The sequence below is a fragment of the Oryctolagus cuniculus genome, chromosome X (assembly GCF_051225735.1).
Source record: "Oryctolagus cuniculus isolate XC-2025 breed Fujian yellow rabbit chromosome X, ASM5122573v1, whole genome shotgun sequence".
Classification (NCBI taxonomy): Eukaryota; Metazoa; Chordata; class Mammalia; order Lagomorpha; family Leporidae; genus Oryctolagus; species Oryctolagus cuniculus.
This window is the reverse complement of record NC_142888.1, coordinates 39,364,089-39,388,043: the sequence shown is the minus strand read 5'-3', so window position 1 is coordinate 39,388,043 and position 23,955 is coordinate 39,364,089. Positions and strand designations below refer to the sequence as shown.

General features: G+C 39.4%; 1 protein-coding gene across 10 annotated transcripts in view; it reads right to left on the bottom strand.

Moving 5' to 3' along the window:
* The window catches only part of KLF8 (KLF transcription factor 8), a 274,709-nt gene that overhangs the window by 5,302 nt on the left and 245,452 nt on the right, over positions 1–23,955 (bottom strand). For 9 of the 10 annotated variants that reach the window (XM_089323930.1, XM_089323929.1, XM_089323931.1 and 6 more), the window contains 4 exons: positions 22,428–22,501; positions 14,856–15,420; positions 10,360–10,471; positions 9,242–9,381 (listed from right to left, as the gene is read on the bottom strand). In XM_089323930.1, the coding sequence (XP_089180056.1) occupies positions 9,242–9,381; positions 10,360–10,471; positions 14,856–15,420; positions 22,428–22,499 (889 nt within the window). In that variant the 5' untranslated portion in view covers positions 22,500–22,501. Of the gene's footprint in view, positions 1–9,241; positions 9,382–10,359; positions 10,472–14,855; positions 15,421–20,412; positions 22,502–23,955 lie in introns of those variants that run through there. The other variant, XM_051827728.3, reaches the window with a different exon arrangement.

Below are 23,955 nucleotides of genomic sequence, written 5' to 3'. Positions count from 1 at the left end.
AAAGGCTTCCATAGCCTTGGCAACTCATGACAAGAGCCTAGGGTCATTACTGATGCCATAAACAAGAGTGTCAATTTGTTAAGTCAACAACAGGAGTCACTGTGTACTTACTCCTTATGTAGGATCTCTGTCCTTAATGTGCTGTACATTGTGATTTAATGCTATAACTAGTACTCAAACAGTATTTTTCACTTTGTGTTTCTGTGTGGGTGCATACTGATGAAATCTTTACTTAATATATGCTAAACTGATCTTCTGTATATAAAGAGAATTGAAAATGAATCTTGATGTGAATGGAAGGGGGGAGGAAGAGGGAAAGGGGAGGGTTGCAGGTTGGAGGGAAGTTATGGGGGGGGAGCCATTGTAATCCATAAGCTGTACTTTGGAAATTTATATTCCTTAAATAAAAGTTTTAAAAAAAGCATTTACTATTTTGTAATCAGAAATGAGCAATAATTCACACACAAAATTAATTAGTATTTTCATGGTCTTTCTTCCCCGGCTCTTTTTTTCTTTTTATACTTGTAAATCCTCCAGAGCATTTAAGTTTATACTGCTCTAAATTCTGGTGGCAATATGGATTGCACATACTGTTTTTCAACTTATTGCTCACCCCCTACTAACCTTCTTAAGTGTTTGCTAATTAACTGTATAGCTTTCAAATAATGGGCAACAGAATAAAATCCAGCCTGACTCACAGCTTTGGACCATACCCAGGCAGCAATTTTGATAATTAAAGATGTCAATTGTTTATTATGTCAATATTGAGAAATTGCTGCATTAGCTGGTAATAAGATCGAAGTCAGCGAACTCAAAAGGCTTCCATAGCCTTGGCAACTCATGACTAGAGCCTAGGGAGATTTCTGATGCCATAAACAAGAGTGTCAATTTGTTAAGTCAACAACAGGAGTCACTGTGTACTTAACTTCTCATGTGGGATCTGTCCTTAATGTGTTGTCCAATGTGAAGTAATGCTATAACTAGTACTGAAACAGTATTTCACACTTTGTGTTTCTGTGTGGGTGCAAGCTGATTAAATGTTTACTTAATATATACTGAATCAATCTTCTGTATATAAAGATAATTGAAAATGAATCTTGATGTGAATGGAATGGGAGAGGGAGTGGGAGATGGGAGGAGTGCGAGTGGGAGGGAAATTATGGGTGGGGGAAGCCATTGTACTCCATAAACTGTACTTTGGAAATTTATATTTACTAAATAAAAAAAGAAATAAAAAAGAAAAAAGTAACACCAACAAAAAAAAGTTATAAAGTCAGAAAAAATGATGAATAAAAATATTGTAAGTCAGTGGTTGATTACTGGGAAAAAAAAAAAAGGAATGACATAGGGCTGAATGTCTTGAGGCCAAAAGAAGGTCAGTGAAATATTATCAGGTGAAAAGATAAAGCTATCAAATGATTATCAACACGCACACACACATACACACGCACACATCAGACAAAGGAAAGATCTAAAAGGCTTCATAGAAAATTATTAACAGTGGGGAGGAGAATGAAATTTTAGAGGGTGATGAGAATGTGTGAATGCGATTTTCAGCTTTTGTTCTACATAATTTTATATCATATCCACACTTCTCAACTGCTACATTGCTGTCTATATATTTTGTTGCGATCTCTCCAGAATTTCTCCTGAGAATTTCGACCTTCCATATACCCAAATGAAGAAAATTTGTCTTATAAAGTAGTGACACCTTGTGGTGGTTGGGGCTCATTGCTAGAACACTCAAACTGAACAGCAATTCAGCAAGGGGGTCTATTTTCATTTTCAAAAGCAATTATCTTTAATCATCATTGAACAAACTACAGTTTGTGCCAACTTCATATGATACAACTTATGACCTCTATCAACTTATTGTCTAAATTGAAAAATAAGACATACACAGAAAAAAAAGAATTTGTAATATAAACATGAACTATGTGACAATGATAGTATGGGAAATGTAAGTTCCAAGGCTACATAACACTCTCACAGATAAAGTGAAAACACTGATATGGAGGTATGGGTAGGTTTTAGATGAGTAGAAGACAGAAAGCAACTCATTCAGTTGGGTGCAAGGTATGGTAAGACATAGGATTAGCTATCCTGGAGGATGGAGCATCTGTACAGGAGTACTACGAGATGATCTCAATTATAAAAGCTAGGCCAAAATAATCGGATTTAATAAAAGGGAAGGTGGGGAAGGAGCAGTGTGAACTAGGTGCAAGCCATGAGGATGGATTGACAATATATAAACTTTAAATAATAATAAAATAGACTAAAGTTAGTAGTTCTTGTTATCACCACATGCCAATTTTGAACTTTTTCAATGATAAAATACTCTTCATTGCCAGGACACACAGCTCCCAAAGCCCTTTTCCTCTTGGTACACCACTTCATGAAGGCAATTAGAGCATGCACTAGGCTAACACTGAATGTGTTTTTAACACAAGGGTAACTCTGCCAAAGTTGTACATGAAAATAAAAGAAAACATGATGTGTAAGGTGGATTATAGTGAGCAGGAGGTTACTAGCACACAAAGTAGGTGCTTAATTAATTATTTATTGAATTGCTAGGGCAAGCAAGAATAAATGTCAGAAAAAAATCTGAGGATGGCAGAGGGACTGAAATTGAAAACGAAACATAAATAACAGTTAGCATTTATTGAATGTTTATTACATGCCAGACACTACAAATATTTTAGACTATTTCTATTCTCTGATAAGGAAACAGAGGTGAAGAGAATGGACATCTGGCTTAATGGTTAAGATACCCACATCCTGTATCATAATGCTTGAACTTGAGCCTCAGCTCCATAGATAGATTTATTGAATTTTGGGTCCCTCTTGTAGTTGCCTTGGCAGCACTAGAACAAATGATTTCATAGGTCTTATATGGCCCATAGGCCAGATATTCCCCCATGTCTGCATAAGGCAGTCACAAACACAACTCAAAGCTTAGAAATGTCTATATAAGAGGAAACAAAAGACTCCACTAAGACATTATCAGAACTCATAAGAGTTGGGTAAAGTGGCCTTATCTAAAATTAACACAAAAAATCAACAGCTGTTGTATACACAGAAAAAGATATGGCTTAGGAAGAACATGTAGTATCAGTCTTATGCTCAATAGCTACAAAAAATTAAATACCTTAGAATAAATTTAACAAAGGAGATGAAATATCTCTACAGTGAAAATTACAAAATATTTAAAAAAGAAATAGAAGAAACAAAAATGGAAAAACATTCCATGTTCATGAATTGGAAGAATTAATAATTAAATCTCCACACTACTGAAAGCAATTTACAGATTCAATGTGATCCTAATCAAAATACCAACAACACTCTCAGATCTAGAAAAAATGATGCTAAAATTCATATGGAAACACAAGAGACTATGAATAGCCAAAGCAATCTTAAATAATAAAGATGAAGCCAGAGGTATCACAATACCATATTAAATGACATACTACAGAGCAGTTACAATTAGAACAGCCTGGTACTGGGCAAAACTAGACACAAAGATCAATGGATGGCCAGCGCCATGGCTCAGTAGGCTAATCCTCCACCTAGTGGCGCCGGCACACCAGGTTCTAGTCCCAGTTGGGGCACCGGATTCTGTCCCGGTTGCCCCTCTTCCAGGCCAGCTCTCTGCTGTGGCCCAGGAAGGCAGTGGAGGATGGCCCAAGTCCTTGGGCCCTGCACCCCATGGGAGACCAGGAGAAGCACCTGGCTCCTGCCTTTGGATCAGCATGGTGCGCCGGCCACAGCACGCTGGCCGCGGCGGCCATTGGAGGGTGAACCAACGGCAAAGGAAGACCTTTCTCTCTGTCTCTCTCACTATCCACTCTGCCTGTAAAAAAAAAAAAAAAAATCAATGGAACAGAATAGAAACTCCAAAAATTAGTCCCCGCATCTACAAGCAACTAATGTTTGACAACAGTGCTAAAATCAATCCCTGGAGAAAGGACAGTCTCTTCAAAATGAATGGTGCTGGGAAAATTGGATCTCTACACACAGAAGTATAAAATAAGACCCCCTACCTTACACCTTATGTAAAAACCAACTCAAAATGGATCAAGGATCTAAATCTATAACCTGATACCATCAAATTACTAGAGGAGAACACTGGGGAAACTCTGTAAGACATTGGCATAGGCAAAAACTTCTTGGAAAAGACCCCAGAAGAACAGGCGATCAAACCCTGTTAAGATGAGATTACATCAAGTTGAGAAGCTTCTGCACTGTAAAGGAAACAATCAAAGTGAAGAGGAAATTGACAGGATGCAAGAAAATATTTGCAAACTATGCAACTTATAAAGGATTGATATCTAGAATATATAAAGAGCTCAAAAAACTCAACAACAACAAAACAAACAATCCGGTTAAGAACTGGAAAGAAGAGGAAATTCGAATGGCCAGCAGACACATGAAAAAAATGCTCAGTATCACTAGCCATCAGGGAAATGCAAACCAAAAACATAATGAGGTTTCATTTCATCCCAGTTAGAAAGGCTTGCATACAGAGATCATCATCAACAACAACAACAACAACAAACAAGCTGGCGAGGATGAGGGGAAAATGTACCCTAATCCACTGTTTGTGAGAACATAAACTAGTACAGCCATTGTGGAAGACAGTATGGAGATACCTCAGAAAGCTGAAAACAGATATAGCATTCCATCAATCTCACTCCTGGGAATATACCCAAATGAGATGAAATAAGCACATGAAAGAGTTATCTGTGCCCTTGTTTATTGCAGCTCAATTCACAATAGCTAAGATATGGAATTAAACCAGATGTCTATCAAATTATGACCGGAAAAAGAAATCGTGATGTGTTTATATATACATATATATGTGTATATATATATATCTTTATATATATAAATTGTTATATATATAATGTGATGTATACATATATGTATAAATGCACACTTCTCAGCCATAAAAAAGAATGAAATCCTGTCTTTTGCAACAAAATGAATGCAACTGGAAACTATTATACTTAGTGAAATATGGCAGTCCCAAAAAGACAAATACCATATGTTTTCCCTGATTGTGGTAACTAATAGAGCACCAAAGAAATGTAATATACATAAGTGAAATTGACATTTTGAGATTAGATGATTTTTTACAGCTCTTGTCTCTACTGTTGAAGAACAGTGTTTTCTTTTTCCTACTATTTATGGAACTCTGCTTAGTGTAGGGTTAATTTTGTGAGTACAAAATAGACTGGGAGTAGATCATTGTAAAAATTTAAGGAAGGAATGGGAAAGGAAGAATGAGGGAAGAAGGAAGGGTGGGAACATGGGCAAGAGTGAAGGTAGACTGGGAAGTATACTCTGCTCCTGAATGCATATATATGAAATACACAAAATTTGTTCACCTGAAAAAATAAAATAAAAACAAAAGCAAAAACATTCTCTATATATTGGGCTTATCTTACGAAAAGCTGACACCAGAGAAGCTGACACATGAGAAACTATATATTGGGCCCTTCTATGAGAAGGTGACACCACTCTGGGGGAAAATAGCACTGAAATCTAAAAGGAAAATAAAAGCAAATAATATATATTCTGTTATCTCAGTTCAAACATTAAAGGGGGGGGGTTATATGAAAGACAGCCAAACCTTCAGTATTATAAATACACTTCTGGCCGGCGCTGCGGCTCACTAGGCTAATCCTCCACCTGCAGCGCCGGCACCCTGGGGTTCTAGTCCCTGTTGGGGTGCCGGATTCTGTCCCGGTTGCTCCTCTTCCAGTCCAGCTCTCTGCTCTGGCCTGGAAGGGCAGTGGAGGATGGCCCAAGTGCTTGGGCCCTGCACCCGCATGGGAGACCAGGAGGAAGTACCTGGCTCCTGGCTTCAGATTGGTGCAGCACGCCAGCCTTAGTGGCCATTTGGGAGGTGGACCAACGGAAGGAAGACCTTTCTCCTTGTCTCTCTCTCTCATTGTCTAACTCTGCCTGTCAATAAATAAATAAATATATAAATACACTTCCAACCTGTGTATATATGGGACCTTCTAGAGAGGCATGTGTTAAGATACATTCAAATTCAAACCATAGGTCTCTGGACAACAAAAGTCAAATGGGATCACTTAGTCCAAGCCCCTCATTTTTGGGAAATCTGAGATCAATGAGATAGACTTGTACCAGATAATACAGCACTTAGGTGGTGAGCTGAGATTAGAACTCAGGTATTCTAAGCTCCTTGTTCATCATTTTATTCCTCTTTACCTTCAAGAAGCATGATTTCAAAACCCAGAGGGGAAATATGTGAACTGGCATCTTCATGTATGTGAAGGCAATAGATAGTAAGGAAAGGACATTTGAACTCAATTCTATCTGGACAAATCAATGATATATGTATGTTTTAATTATACCACATTGCTTCTCATTAAATAAACTCATTCAATAGGCTTCAGATCTACTTTCTAACTTTATAATCTAGAAAATATAGAACTGCTACCTAAACCCACTGATCAATCTTAATATTACATAGAGACAATCAAGTGGCATGTGCTCTCTAAAATCATGCAACAGAAAGTACACAACATCTCTTATGATCTATTGTTGCCAAAAATTGAAGTTGAATTTGATTAACCCTCCAGATTTATCCATCAACTTATAGGAACTATGGGGAACCAGTAACACATTGTAATTATGCAATAAAGATATAATCATAAAAATTCAAAACATGGAGAGCTCTATTGGAAAAATAACCAATGTTTTATGTTGAAAAACCAAGGGCTGGCACCATGGCTCACTTGGTTAATCCTCTGCCTGCAGTGCCGGCATCCCATATGGGCTCCGGGTTCTAGTCCCGGTTGCTCCTCTCCCAGTCCAGCTCTCTGCTGTGGTGTGGGAGGGCAGTGGAGGATGGCCCAAGTGCTTGGGCCCCTGCACCTGCATGGGAGACCAGGAAGAAGCACCTGGCTCCTGGCTTCAGGTCGGCGCAGCGCCGGCCATAGCAGCCATTTGGGGAGTGAACCAACAGAAGAAAGACCTTTCTCTCTGTCTTTCTCTCTCTGTCTAAAACTCTACCTGTCAAATAAATTAAAAAAAAAAACAAAAGAGGAAGAAAAATAAATATTATAATTATGAAAAATTTTAACCAAATTCAATGAATGATCTTTGTTTAGATACGGATTTCAGCAATGCTTTAAAGAATAGTTTTTAAACATTTGAGGAAATTTGATATTAAGGAAATTTTATATACTAATAGTATTGTGCTTATTTTGGAAAGTGTCTGTTAACATATATTCTGACATACTTATGACAAAAATATGATGTTTGGTATTTGTTTCAAAATAATTAAATAGGGGGATGGGGGAGTAAGTGGGAATGTAGAAGAAACAAAATTGGCATGGACTGATATAATTTTTAACGTTAGATGAAGAGTACAACAAAGTACAGTAAGCTATTTTTCTCATATTAAAAGCTTAGGTTGGGGCCAGTGCTGCAGGTGTAGAGGGTAAAACCACTGCCTGCAGTGCCAGCATCCCATATGGGCACCAGTTCATGTCCCGGCAGCTCCACTTCTGATCCAGCTCTCTGCTGGGAAAGCAGTAAGAAGATAGCCTAAGACCTTGGGCCCCTGCACGTGTGTGGGAGACCTGGAAGAAGTTCCTGACTCCTGGCTGCGGATCAGCACAACTCCAGCTGTTGTGGTCATCTGGAGAGTGAGCCAGTGGATGGAAGACCTCTCTATCTCTCTCCCTCTGCCTCTCTGTAACTCTGCCTTTCAAATACATAAATAAATCTTCCCCCAAAAAAGCTTTGTTTTAAATGTGTATACACACACACACACAAATACACATGGCAAGTTGAAATGTATCTGTGAAGTGCTTCTAAGTTACTACACCTGAGATCACAAACCAATGGCAAAATATAGTCAGTAGAATCAGTATCCATTCATATTAAAGAGAAGCAAATAAAAAAATCAATAAATAAAAATAGAGTCATGAAAATATTGGGATAATGGAGCCTGGAAATCTATCACTTGCTCATAGCTTCAAAGTACAGCAACAAGGTTTCTGGGACCTTCCACACACATCTTAATATAGCAAAGGTAAAACAGCAAATATTTACATGAACAGAGGACCTCTTCCTTGTCCAAGTTATCTAACTTTCAATTCTAAGCTGGGAGGAGTTGTAAAGGCAAAGGGCAACAAATTTATGGCTAATGTGTTGCATCTGGGTTCTAGGCAGTTTCCTTTGAATTTTTAGTGTCAAAAAGAATTTTTTAACTGGATGCCAGAATTAAAAATCTAAGACATTTCACATGAAAACCTTTATTTTCTGGTTGTGGTGTTTAAAAATTAAGAAATTAACTAATACTCAGCTGGAGCTAAATAGCAGTTCTGCTTCAAATGGGGCATGTGCCCTCCAGTTTGAGTCAGCCATCATGATGTCTGCTTTACTCATTTATGTGTAACTTTTTTCCTAATATGAATAAAAGTACATCATATGCAAATGCATGGTGCTGAGCTCCAAAAGCCTGCTTTAATGTTGACTAGTTTAAATAACTTTTGTACTTTTCCATACTCAGAAAAACCTGTGGGGCCCTGGTAGAAGGGGATGGAGTAATATTCTATCTGCCTTGGCCGGCACCTTGGCTCACTAGGCTAATCCTCTGCCCTGCGGCGCCGGCACACCGGGTTCTACTCCCGGATGGGGTGCCGGATTCTATCCCGGTTGCCCCTCTTCCAGGCCAGCTCTCTGCTCTGGCCCGGGAGTGCAGTGGAGGATGGCCCAAGTGCTTGGGCCCTGCACCCCATGGGAGACCAGGAGAAGCACCTGGCTCCTGGCTTCAGATCAGCGCAATGCGCCGGCCACAGCAGCCACTGGAGGGTGAACCAATGGCAAAAGGAAGACCTTTCTCTCTGTCTCTGTCTCTCTCTCTCACTGTCCACTCTGCCTGTCAAAAAATAAAATAAAAAAAATTCTGTCTGCCTTAATTTTCACCGCAGTGCTACAAATTTCCAATTATAAAGACTCACAGTGGTGGTGACCAATCAGAACACACCACACTCAGTGTTTTCCTAGGCTGGTTTTTACATGTTGCCTTATAGTAAGAACAAGGCAGAGGTTAAAAACCTTGAATGGAGCCTGTGCATATGACTATAAAAGAATCAGTCTTTGTTGCAAGATGTCCTTCCCTTCTGAGCTCTCAGATATAGTGTGCGTGTGTGTATGTGTGTGTGTGTGTGTTGAAGGTTGGTTGGTGTTTGCAGACCTGTATGAATTCTGCGGTGAGCTTTCAGGTGAGAGCTTTTAGTGTACACTTTGCTGCATCCTGCAAAGTCACACTGATGAATTCGTCTTCTCTTCAAATCAAGTGACTCCTCTCCCTGCATTTGGGTCATTGCAGCTGGTCTGAACAAAAAAAGAAATAAGGTCAAAAACTTACATTAATGTGAAGATTAAAGAAATAGTCTTACATATAGTAGTGCCACATAATACCTGGTTTTAATTTATATAAATGCAATGCTGGATCCCCCTGAGAAGAAATAATTGGACTAGCACAAGCAATTCTCTCAAGTAGACCATTTCTTTCAGTAAATGCAAGGCCTCAGAAAGCATGCAAAGTACTTATGCTTCCTTGGTTGGTTGTATTCCCAGAGTGAGCATTTCATTGCAACGCATATGATTGTTGTGCTTAAGGAAGCTTATTTTTCATGCAACATTGTTGCTGAACACAAGCCAACTGGTTCCAACAATGGTAGACAATGCTTAACAGAGAGAACTACAACTGCACTTTATGGGAAATTCGAAGATTTTTCAAGGGTGAAATTGATAATCCACAATTGGAAAATAGCTCCATCATAACATGCATGTGCATGCACTTGTGTACATACAGATTCACATGCCTTTTCTGGAAAGGAAGTTTATCTATATTATGTTGTCAAATTGCTTCTGTTGTATCTGGTAATTAGCTTCACCTATACATGCATGTGTACACATAGGCACACAAACAGAAAGACCTGAAGTAAAGACAAAAGTACTAACAGTAGGGATCGGTGTTGTGGCACAGCAGGCAAGACTGCTACTTGGGACACTTGCATCACCTATCAGAGTACTAGGCCCAATCCTGGCTACCCAGCTTCTGATCCAGTTTCCTGCTAATGCATACCCTAGGAGGTGGCTGATAATGGCTCAAGTGCTTAGGCCTCTGCCACCCATGAAGGAAATCTGGATGAAGTTCTGGGCTTCTGGTTTTGGCCTGGGCCAGTACTGGCTGCTGTGGGCATCTGAGCAGTGAACCAGCTGATGGAAGATCTCTCTTTCACTCTCTCACTGCTTTTCAAGTAGATGAAAATAAACAAATAAATATGTTTTTAAAAGAATACTCACTCCTGTTGCAGTCCCTGTAGACTCTGTAAGGCTGAGGATCCACTTTCAATTGCACTCTCCTCACTGTCACTCGGAATCTCCAGTGGAGACATGGAGGTGGGATCGACTTTCACTAAAAGCAAAGAAAGAGGGCAATGTGGACCAGAATGTATGTGCCTTTGTAATCATTTTCTTTGTAATTTTCAGGGATTCCCAGTTTGAACTGCATGAGAAGTAGCAGCAAGATAGAGAGATAAAGAAAAAGCAAAGATGGAAGAAAAGTGTATTTATATGGTAGAAAGAAAATTATATATTTTCATTTTTAGCATAGTAAGGAACAGAACTGCCTTTGAGGCAAGGGTAGTTAAAAGCTTTTATTGCCATTAGAATGTGAATTTTTCTGGTATGAAGTCAATATGATTCGTTTATCTCTCTCTAACTCCTAAGACTTAGCCTAATAATGTCAGATTCATTGAATGTTTGTTGAATTGAATTCTCTGAAAAAATTCCCTGGCTTCCTAAAATCAATTCCTAGGATTATCTCAGAGGTCAAAACATCTCTTTTGGCCACCAAAATGGAAAAGAATAATTGAGATGAAACATGTAACTAGCACCTGGTAGGTACCTGACACACATTAGCTCCCTTCCTTTTCAGTTATGTTAGGAGAAATTCTCAAATATCCCTTGTTATTATTCACTGGTGTGATTCACTAAAAAGATTTAAGCATGCATGTCAATATGTGTTCATGTCTCTGTGTGTACATGATACAAATATACTAATATCCTAAAAGTTTATGCATATTATTAAAAACCAACCAAAAATGCATAAAGGCTAAGAAATTATATATTTTGATTCTTCTCTTGCTCCAGTTATTTTTGTGTCCCCTACATCAAGGTAAAAGCATTCAGTTTGCACATGACTGGACTAATGTCCTTAGTTTGAAACTGATTTAGAGTGGTTATGGTGGACAGTTGGATATTATGGGGGGAGGCACAGTTCAAAGCTCTTTCAAAGTAATTCTTGATGCTACTATTGCCTTATATAAACACTTCCACATAAAGAATTTTATTTCCTTTTTATGTGTTTTCTTAGGGGGGTGGGATTCCCATGTGGAAATTGACATCACATCACAAAAACAAGATTGTTACGAATATCTATCATTACCAAAATTAACCACTAGCTGGTAATGGTGTTTTTCTTAAAAGCCACTGCAGAGCCTAAGCAACTCTATGCATATATGTTGTTTTAATAGCCTCCTATAGTGATGAAATACATACAGGGTATTGAATTTCAAAGGTAGTTGATACAGGGGCCCAAGCTGTGGCGCGGTGGGTTAACACCCTGGCCTGAAGCGCTGGCATCCCATATGGGTGCTGGTTCTAGTCCTGGCTGCTCCTCTTCCGATCCAGCTCTCTGCTATGGCCTGGGAAAGCAGTGGAAGAGGGCCCAAGTCCTTGGGCCCCTGCACCCAGGTGGGAGACCCGGAAGAAGCTCCTGGCTCCTGGCTGCAGATTGGCACAGTTCCAGCCGTTCCGGCCATCTGGGGAGTGAACCAGGGAATGGAAGACTCTCTGTCTCTACCTCTCTCTGTAACTCTGTCTCTCAAATAAATAACATAAATCTTTAAAAAAAAAAAAAAGGTAGATGACTCAGAAAATTTGTAGACTGAGCTGGAATCTGGTACCTGGTCATTTTCACCCACATATTTTTTTCCTTTTGGCCTTTTTAATTCATGCTAAGCATTATCAGCTCTTCATCTGACATGACTTTGTGCCTTCCTAACATTCTTGTCTTTCTCCTCTCCTTATCCTACAATTTCTCAATGTCTTCCTAAAACACAACACTCAAAAACTGATTGTAATGGTACAGATGAGGTAAAGTTAAATATATTTTGCATTACTAACTAAGGAGATGTATCTCTGGGAGGGGAATTTGGTAGCTGGGGGATAGAGGCAGAAGGGAGACAGTTTAAACATTTCTTAATTTATTTTAAAAAATAAATGAATGGGACTATTACAGCACACAAATTTTCTCCTGGAAAAAGTTTTAAATTCATTTGTTCATCAAAATTGTTGTGAGACAATTACTATTTAGTACTTGTCAATTTGTCTGTAGAGGTACATTCACAAAAAAAATAAGGGTCATATTCTTGAGAAATTTACAATTGAGTTGGAAATACTTTTCATACACTTGTGATATAGGCAAGTAAAAAAGAAAAATGGATGGTGATAATCTAAAAGAGGAATGCAGGGAAGATAGAAATATTTCAGAGAAGAATTTTTTGAAGGGGAGAGAAAAGGGAAGGTATTGGAATGTATTGGGAGACGCATAAGCTAAGGTTAGCTAAATAAAAACATTGCTCTCAATTTTTCCATCAAAGCATTCCTAATGACATAAAAGAATGAACACATTCTTCAGAAAAGTCCCATGGCGGGTGACTTAGTAAGTTTAAATTATTTTTGAAGTTTGCATTTTATATTACATGGTTATTCAACTTTTGCATTTTCTTCTATAACATAATTATATTTAAATAGAAAATGCCCTAAATTATTTACTATTGTATAATATAGAGGTTCCAGGAATATGCATAATATTTCACTCAAGTATATGCATACTCACTTGAGAAGCACAGTCTTACAGTCATTATATGCTCTTTTTTAAAAAAAGATTTATTTTATTTATTTGAGAGACAGAGTTACAGAGAGAGGTAGAGACAGAGAGAGAGGTCTTCCATTTGCTGGTTCACTCCCCAGATGGCCAGAATGGCCAGAACTGTGCCAATCTGCAGCCAGGAGCCAGGAGCTTCTTCCGGGTCTCCCACCTGGGTGCAGGGGCCCAAGGACTTGGGCCCTCTTCCACTGCTTTCCCAGGCCATAGCAGAAAGCTGGATCAGAAGAGGAGCAGCCGGGACTAGAACCAGCGCCCATATGGGATGTTAGCGCTTTAGGCCAGGGCTTTAGCCCATTGCACTACAGCACTGGCCCTGTCATTATATGTTCTTAAGAATTAGGGTTTAGCAGTGTGGTGTAACGAGTTAAGCCGCCACATATAATGCTAGCATCCTCTATGAGCACCAATTCAAGGTCTAGCTGCGACATTTCCAATCCAGCTCCCTGCTAGTGTGCCTGGGAAAGCAGCAGAAGATGACCCAAATACTTGGGCTCCTGTCACCCATGTGGGAAACCTGGATGAAACTCTTGGCTCCTGGCTCCTGGCTTTGGCCTGGCCCAGCCTGGGATGTTGCAGCCATCTGGGGAGTAAACCAATCTCTCTCTCTCTCTCTCTCTCTCTCTATCTCTGTAACTGTGTCTTCAAATAAATAAATAAATCTTTTAAAAAAGAATTAAAGAGACATTGTTAAAAGAATTTTGATGATAGGTCTAAGAGTCAAAGGGATCACACAAACAAGTCTAGTGTCTGATAATACTAGCTGATAGAATCAAAAAGGGACAGAATGATCCATCATGGGAAGCGGGATACACAGTAGACTCATAGAATGACAGATGTCCTAAATAGCACTCTGGCCTCAGAATCAGCCCGTAAGGCATTCGGATATGGCTGAAGAGCCCATGAGAGTATTACAGGCATGGAAAGCCAAGACACCCTGGAAAAAAAAAAAAAAGAAGACCTAAATGGAAGATCTCTGCGAGTGAGATCCCAGTGGAAAGAACGGGCCATCAAAGAAGGAGGTACCTTTCTCTGAAGGGAGGAGAGAACTTCCACTTTGACTATGACCCTGTCGGAATAAGATCGAAGTCAGCGAACTCAAAAGGCTTCCATAGCCTTGACAACTCATGACTAGAGCCTAGGGAGATTTCTGATGCCATAAACAAGAGTGTCAATTTGTTAAGTCAACAACAGGAGTCACTGTGTACTTACTTCTCATGTGGGATCTGTCCTTAATGTGTTGTCCAATGTGAAGTAATGCTATAACTAGTACTGAAACAGTATTTTACACTTTGTGTTTCTGTGTGGGTGCAAACTGATAAAATCTTTACTTAATATATACTGAATTGATCTTCTGTATATAAAGATAATTGAAAATGAATCTTGATGTGAATGGAATGGGAGAGGGAGCGGGAGATGGGAGGGGTGAGAGTGGGAGGAAAATTATGGGGGGGGGGAAGCCATTGTAATCCATAAACTGTACTTTGGAAATTTATATTTACTAAATAAAAAAATTAGCACAACTTTTCATCATTTAATGAAAAGTATTTTAAGCTTTATGAAAGCTGCAGAAGATTCTAACGTATAGTAGGCCTTATCTATTGGTTGACTTAAACATAAGACTTCATAATTTCTTGTATCTACAAATCATTGAATTTGTTACAATTAAAAATAAAATGAAAATGAAATAAAAGACTTCGTAATTTAAAAAAAGAATTTTGATGAAATATTACTTTTTACGCAGTGTGCAAGAATAATTGGAGAGAGAGAAAAGATAGCAGATAGGACAACCCACAAAGGGAATAGATGGAGGAATGTGAGACACTCAAAAAAATGAATTGATGCTCACCTGATCCAGCATTTTTGCCATCTCCTCCTATAAGTGGTACTGTAATGGCTGCAGGGCCCCCATCTGCAGGCAAAGTAGTATATACCATGGGCAGAGACTGTACCACCACTGGGATAGTCTTCAGGCCACCCATCTTATTTGGCAGAGTGACTGAAGGGATGGTGTGAATCACATGCAAGATCTGCTGGCCACCAGTGGCCTGAGAGGAGGCCAGGATAGAGCCTTGAGTCAAAACAGTAGGGATGTTGGCCGAAGTGCTTGTGTCAGATGTTGATGTGGACACCACAAGGGGCTGGGGAGCAGACTGTGGCTTGGGAGGACGTATTGGAGCTTGCAACATGCTGGCAGGCTGAAGAGGAGCCTTGGGCTTATGAAAGGAGAGGTCAACTGGTTCCACCTGGGGCAGGTTGAAATCATTAGCCAAAAGTTCTTCTGGGGGCTCAATCTTGATGTCATTAAACAGGACTGGATTCTCCATGGGGTTGGCATCTAGGAGTTGTGAAGATGTCATATTAACTCTGTCAGGTGTCTGAGGGGGATCTTTGATCTGAACAGGGTTAGTGACCTGAAATAAAGAAAGAAACAATGTAAAAGATGTAAAACAGTCAGCATTAGTACCCTAAAGGCACATGTCAACAATGAAAGAAATAAATCTTTATTCCTTTTTCATGGAAAAAACACAAGGTACTGGGAAAACACTAAAGAGTAAAAAGGAAAGGAAATGTTACTGAGCATCAGTAAGTACCATGTATTGTATTAGGCAACTGATAAAAATCATTTCATGTAATCTTCACAATAATCCTGCAATATTAATTAGGGTCAAAACTTTCTGAGTATCCAGTACAAGAATTATGCCAAGGCCGGCGCTGCGGCTCACTAGGCTAATCCTCTGCCTTGCAGCGCCAGCACCCCGGGTTCTAGTTCCGGTTGGGGCACCGGATTCTGTCCCGGTTGCCCCTCTTCCAGGCCAGCTCTCTGCTGTGGCCAGGGAGTGCAGTAGAAGATGGCCCAAGTGCTTAGGCCCTGCACCCCATGGGAGACCAGGATAAGCACCTGGCTCCTGGCTTCGGATCAGCGCAGTGCGCCGGCCACAGCGCGCTGGCCGCGGCGGCCATTGGAAGGTGAACCAACGGCAAAGGAAGACCTTTCTCTCTGTCTCTCTCTCTACTGTCCACTCTGCCTGTCAAAAAAAAAAAAAAGAATTATGCCAAGCAAAGTAGCAGCATAAATGAATAAGGTACAGCCAAGAAGAGCATACTAATATACTAATTATAATGACAAAATAATGTAACTTGCAAGTTGTATCATAACAAGTCATGCACAGACAAACAAGCAAAGTGTTTTAGAAAAAGAAATGGAAACTCTTCATTCTGTCTAGTCAGGGAAGGCTTCAAGAAGGCAGTGATATTTTAGATAAGTCTTAGAGGGGGATCTTCCCATCCACTGGTTCACTTCCCAAATGGCCACAACTCCCAGGCCAGGGCCAGGCCAAAGCCAGGAGCTAGTAGCTTCTTCCTGGTCTTCGACATGGGTGAAGGGGTTCAAGTACTTGCACTATCTTCTGCTGATTTTCCCAGGCACAATAGCAGGGATCTGGATTAGAAGTGGAGCAGCCAGTACTCGAACCAGCACCCATATGGGATGCTGGCACTACAAGCAGAGGCATAACCTTCTAAGCCACAGTGCCAGCCCCTAAACTTATCTTACGGCTTCATGTCCATGAACTCTTTGAAGTGCCCTTATATATAGTCTGATTAATCACATACTTTGAATATACCTATCCCTGTGGTTAAAAAGGCAATTACACAATGTTTTACCTTCTCTTTCTAGATAGCATGTTATTTGAGGGCTTGAAGGTTTTGAAAAAGACATAATTTACAGAGATAATAAATTTTTGGCTCCAGAATTCTGGTAATTTTAGAAATTCTCACTAAGATGTCTCAGGATGGCTCCCTATTCCACAACTCTGAGAATTTATTTAAAGCACTGCCATCAGATCATCAGATTTTTCTAAGTCACCTTTTCTCATCTTAAACATTTTGTGATGGCTTTAGATCCTTTTAAGATTTATTTATTTACTTATTTGAAAGGCAGAGTTACAGAGAGGCGGGGGGAGGGAGGGAGAGAGAGAGAGAGAGAGAAAGAGAGAGAGAAATCCTCCATCTTCTGGTTTTCTCCCCAAATGGCCGCAATGGCCGGAGCTGGGCTGATCTGAGGACAGGAGCCTGGAACTTCCTCTGGGTCCCCCACATGGAGGTGCAGAGGCCCAAGGACACTGTTCTCCCAGCCACATTAGCAGGGAGCTGGATAGGAAGTAGAGCAGCCAGGACTTGAACCGGTGCCCATATGGGATGCTGGCACTGCAGGCAGCAGTTTTACCTGCTATGCCACAGTGCCAGCCCCAGCTTTAGTGTTTAAGTGTTCTCTAGTCAATCACTATCTTCTTCAAAGAAAAAGCATAGTTACTTTCCCTATTTGCTATTTTAGAACTTGAGGCTGCAGCTTTGTAGGATTTCTAATTCTGTGAAAAACACTGTACATGAAAAAAAAATGCAGTAACTGGGGAGTGGTTTTGAGGGAAGCTTTAATTTCCTTTCCTATGCATAACTGCAATCAGTTTACCTTAAGTCAATTTGAGAAGGCAAAAAGAGTTGTTTATTGATGCACTACCAAAGATAGTGGAGAAAGTTACCTAGGATTCCCCAATTCCTGAAAGAAATGCAGGTTAATTTCACCAATATGTGTACTCTTAAGTATTTGATGAGGATTGGTGGAAAAGCTTTGGTGGATGATGAGTCAGAGGAATCGTTAAAAATAATTTTCATTTATCTGAAACATCTCTGAATGTGGAGATTGAAAGTGAGAAGGGAAGACTAGAAAGAAAATGAAAGCACAAAATACTCCAGACAGCACAGTAGGTGGAAAGAACAGGAAGGGGTGTTGTCATGGTAACAAGATTACACTATGGCTCCTCCCAAAAAGAAAAATGAAAGCTGTTTTGTACACAGCTCTGCTATAGCTCTGCTCTGGGTTTAGACTAATCATTTCATGCCTGGAGCATATACGTGCACAAATGCACACATATTGTGTACATTCAGTATTTGTACATTGAGTATTTTAAGTCAAAAAGTCAGTTTAGTCCTCTCAAAATCCAATTATTCTCCAATAAGGACATCATGTGTTTGTGTATTAGAGAAAATAGGTGAATGAATATAGATATTACTAGAGAGTTGGATTTCGGCTGGTGTTGTGATGAAGCTGATCAAGCCGTGGCGTGTGATGCTGGCATGCTATGAGTGCCAGTTCGAGTCCTGGCTGCTTGGTTTCCAATTCAGCTCCCTGCTCATGTTCCTGGGAAAGCAGCAGAAGATGGCCTAAGTAGCTGGGTCCTGCCACACATGTAGGAGACCCAATGGAGTTTCAGGATCCCGGTTTTGGCCTGGCCCAGCTCAGCTGTTGCAGCCATTTGAGGAGTGAACCAGCAGATAGGAGATCTCTCTCTCTCTCTCTCTCCCTCTCTCCTCCTTTAGCTTTTCCTCTCTCTTGTAACTCTGCCTTTCAAATAAATCTTTTAAAAAAGTAAAAGAAAGCTGAATTTAATATAATCATAGAGGAATTTCTAATCTTATATCACTACCATCTCAATCACATCAGGAAATGAAGCACCATAAGACAAAAGAACTCATCAATATGTATGAACTAACAAAATAAGCAGTCTTAAGGGACTGGGATAGTAATGGCCACATCCAGGCAACATAAGATCACAAGTGTACACATGCATATATGTGAATATATGTATATATATATATATATGTGTGTGTGTGTGTGTGTATGCATATATTCATTCATTGATTAGGTATTTGCTGAACTACTTGCCTGAAAATATGGAAATATTAGTACACAGCATGGAACTGTATAAAACATAAAAATAATATAATACAAACTTTTTTCTTTCTTTTTTAATTCTTAAATTCTTTTTTTTTTTGACAGGCAGAGTTAGACAGTGTGTGAGAGAGAGAGAGACAGAGAGAAAGGTCTACCTTCCATTGGTTCACCCCCCAAATTGCTGCCACGGCTGGCGCGCTGCGCCAATCCGAAGCCAGGTGCCAGGTGCTTCCTCCTGGTCTCCAAAGAGGGTGCAGGGCCCAAGGACTTGGGCCATCCTTCACTGCCTTCCTGGGCCACAGCAGAGAGCTAGACTGGAAGAGGAGCAACTGGGACAGAATCCGGCGCCCCAAGTGGGACTAGAACCCTGGGTGCCGGCGCCACAGGTGGAGGATTAGCCTAGTGAGCCGTGGTGCTGGCCTATTTCTTAAATTCTTAAGATTGTTTTGAGGGAATGCATGGATAACATTATTTTATTTTAATATTTATATATTCATTTTCTCTTCAGAAAAAAATATATATAACACATTGTAGTGGGTCAAATGGTGGTCCCAAAAAAGATTTGTACATATTTAATTCCCAAATCCTATGAATGTTACCTTATTTGGAAAAAAGGGTCTTTGCAGGTAAAATAAACTTTAGAATCTTGAAGAGATCATACCAGATTATCTGGTAGAGGGAGTGCTAAATTTAATGACTAGTTCTTTATAAGAGACACATAGAGGAGTGACACAAAGACACAGAGGTAAAGGTGATGTGAAGATTCAGGGAGAATTTGGAGTCAGGGAGTCACAAGATAAGGAATGCCTCCATTCTCCAGAAGCTGAAAGAGGCAAGGAACTCAATTTCCTCTAGAAGCTTCTGAGGGACTGTCAGTCACACTGGACTTCTGGTTTCCAGAACTATAACAGAATTAATTTCTTTTATTTGAAAACATCAAGTTCATGCAACTTGTTACAGCAGTCCTAGGGAACTAACATCTCACATCAAACCCAGAATTATCCAAATTGCATGGACATAACTGATGTATTGATTTGTTAGTTTGTTAACTCAGCGAATTTTTTTAAAGTAATAATATTGATGGCAAAGATATGATAAAAATGTGAATTTAGTAAATAAATTGAAGTTTGATAGACAAAAAAGTGTCACTTGGAAGACAAGAGACAGCAGCAGCTGAGCATAGTCACATGAGCTACTGATAGAAAGTTCGGTGTTCCAGAAACATGGGTGCACTAACAAATTGAGAAAATTGAGGACAACAGTGAAACTTTTATGAGAGAGATAGGACTAGAATTTGGGACCCATGGAAGGTAGGAGGTTTGGTAAATTAGGCCAACCAAGGCACCATCCAGGCAGAAAGAAAGTGTGGGAAAAGTGATACTGAGAACCTTTTAGAAATGTATAACCCAATTAGATATTGTTATGAAACACTGTTGATTTTCTTGGGTGTGACAGTACTGATACAGAGAGTAATGCTGTTATTTGTAGGTGATGCATGTTGAATTATTTAGGCATGAAGTTTCTTGATGAAACTTACTTTCAAAAGTAAGAAAACATGGGGCCAGCACTATGGTGTATATGGTAAAGCCCCCCGAGAGGAAGGCATCCCATATGGGCGCCGTTTATAGAGTCCTGTGTGTTTCACGTCCTATCCAGTTCCCTGCTAATGCACCTGAGAAAGCAGCAGGAGATGGCCCATGTACTTGGGCACTTGCATCCATATGGGAGACCAAAAAGAAGCTTCTGGCTTCTGGCTTCAGATTGGCCCAGCTCCAGATGTCGCAGCCATTTGGGGAGTGAACCAGTGAATGGAAGAAACAGAGAAAGGAAGGGAAGGGAAAGGAGGGAAAAAGGAAGCGAATATCATTATATTCTTAGAATTGTATCTATGAACTTAATTGAATCTACTAAAAACATAAAAAATAAAAATTAAAAAAATAAATTAAAATCCATTTTTAAAATATAAAAAAACCTCACTTCATATCATTTTTGTCACTTTTAGCTGTGTCACACTGAACAATCTAGCATATGTCCTCTCACCTGTAAGAGTGTATTAAAATGCAATTAAAAGATAATTGTTCAATTGAATGAATTAATGTAAACAGTTAAGCCTGTACTCAGTGTTCAATAAATATCACAATTCAAAACTATTTCCACTTTCAATCCAAAACAATTACATTTCTAAATACAGTGAACTCAGCGAGGGAATTTGAAATGTAGTTTCTTCTCAATGTTTTATGTGACATATGTCAGAATGTATGTATTTCAAGCTTGCTCAATAAATTAGATTAAAAAATTGCATAAAAAGAATGAAATATGTTGTGCAGCATACCACTTTTAAATAAAATATAGAGAAAATTTTAAAAAGTCTCATTTCTAAAAGATAATCAGACATTTAGAACAAAAGGCAGGTGACAACCAATTGAAAAAATCTTTTTTTCTATGATGATACAGGAATTCAGAGAAGCAAGAACAGCATGTGTGTTCTCAGCTAGGCAGCCATTCACCAATCCTAACTCATGACATAAACAATTAACACAAAGAACCAAAACAGGAAGTTTCTGGACACTCAGATGATGCAAGTATTGTGTGATTATTGCACAAATTCCTGGTCTTTGTCCCCAGAGAAATGACCAATATTATGTGGCTATGTAGCACAATCAATCCAAGATATCCTGGAAATAGCAAGAGACAAACCAAAAAAAGTGCTTACATCACCTACTACTAGAATTTTGTACATAACAAACCAAATTTAAAAAGCTTTCAAATTCTGGAACTTCAGTATACTTAGATAAGGCAAGGGAAAACATGTTTGGTATTTCACAGTGCCAAAGATTCTACTTGGATGCACTGAAACTTCAGAATAAGGTACTATATGCATGTTTGACAACATTTTACCAATTATTTTTTATACAAGTTCAAATAGATTTTTATCTAACACTACTTATATCTAACTTCCTTTTGGTATTAACTATGAGAAAGTTTAGGCTACTAGTAGATGTTTTGCAACAATTAGCAAGTTTTGATATGCTAATAGTTCCTAAATGGTAACAGCTACAAGTAAGGCAAACAAGACACTAAATTGAGTTTAATGTAATTAAACCAGTACAGAGGAGTCGTCCATAGTATGTGTAACTTAAGTTCAATTATACACCATGGGCCAAACATGCAATGATCAAAAACAATTAAAAATCATTACGCCTAAATGTAGGCTAAATACTTTATCTGGTGACTTAAGTAAAACTGTACACATCAAACTATAAACATAATTTTATAAGCAATTTAAGGGATTCTCAGGATAATTTTGATTGTAGTTGGGTTTCGCTTGCTGACTCAACCCTGAATGAGATGGGACTTCAATATCTAGCACAGTGGCTGTAAAACAACACATGATGTTTAATCTTTACTCTTGGGCTTTCCAAGGCCACTTTTCTTTTCTGAAAAATGGAACAACATTCAGAATAGTGATCGTATGTGACAGCTTAGCTGGGTACTGTGTCAAACATTTGGTCAATCATTATACTGGATGTTTCTGTGAAGATATGTTTTTGGATGAGACTAACATTTACATTATTACCCTCCATGTAATTTTACAAAGAAAATGAGATTCTGTTCTGCAGTAATTACCAGGTAACTCTGACTATATTTATGACCAAATATTAGCAACTCATTTTCCTGATAACTGACCTGTTTGAAAACCTGCATTGAACCACCTTCTGAATTAAGCTGGACTTCCAAATTGTTTATGAGTTGATCCATATCTGGAAAAAAGACAATAGAAAGCAACATTTAGAATAAAATCTAACCCACTATGTGCAGACCATAAGCCTCTTACCCTTGATCATACCTGTAGTGTTTTATGAACATTGCTTTTCAGGACTTAGTAGATATTGAGAAGTCATTGAAGCATTCTGATTCATTCTACATATCATTATTTTCTTAGAATTGTACTTATGAACTACATTGAATCTGTTCTCTTTGTATTTTTATATTAACAGGAGAATTGTGTTGCATTAATTGTGCATTTGCTGTGACCCTGAGAATCTAAGGTAATAAAAACTTCTTTTTAAAAAAAATACTTATTTACTTATTTGAAAGTCAGAGTTACAGAGAGAGAGAAGGAGAGGCAGAGAGAGAGAGAGAGATCCTCCATCCACTGGTTCACTCCCCGATTGGCCACAACAGCTGAGTTGTACCAATCTGAAGCCAGGAGCTAGGAGGTTTTTCTGGGTCTCCCACGTGGGTGCAGGGGCCCAAGGACTTGGGCCATCTTCTACTGCTTCCCAGGGCCAAAGCAGAGAGCTGGATCGGAAGAGGAGCAACCAAGATTGAACCAGCGCCCATATGGGATGCCGGCACTGCAAGTGGCAGCTTTACCTGCTATGCCACAGCGCCAGCCCCGATTAATAGCTTCTTTAAAAACAAACAAGCCCCACCAACATTAGCTGCTTTTTTCCTCCAAACTCCAAATGCAAGTGAATCTGTTTCTTGCAGCCTCTCTAATCTGCCCAGCCTCCACAGGAATATCAGTATAGTTACATAGTTTCCTGCAACCTCCCTTCCTGGTCTAGTGCTTGCTGTAAAGAGATACACAGCATTGCCAAAGCTCTCTAAAGGAGTATTTTACATGTCTACCTCTCTTAGCCTACAAGCCAGGAGAGGTTAATGAAAATTGATGTATTCCAAGGGCTTAAAACATGGCCAGGCACATGATAGGTATTCAATACATTCCTAAAGTTTCATTCACTCATATATCTATCTATCTATTTGAAAGGCAGAGTTAGAGAGAGAGGGAGAGATCTTCCATTCACTGTTTGCCCAGATGGCAGTAACAACCGGGGCTAAGCCAGGCCAAAGCCAGGAACCAGGAGTTTTTTCTGGGGTGCAGGTGCCCAAGCACTTGAGCCATCTTCTGTTGATTTTCCCAGGCCATTAGCAGGGAGTAGGATTGGAAGTGGAGCAGCCAGGACATGAAGCAGGTGCCTCTATTGTCTGTGACAGCTTTGCTGGCTAGGCCACAATGCTGGCCCCTACAAAGGTTTTTGATAGTGACAGAAATGGAGAGCGCAGAAATGTGTTTTTGCAAGTACAGTAATTACACAAAAAAGAATGAGAAAAATAAGAGATAGCTGAAGTGTAATTAGCTATGAAAGGAGAGGTGCCAGAGAAGGTACCTAAATTTTTCTGAGTCCTAAGATAGGAAAAGAAGTTCTGC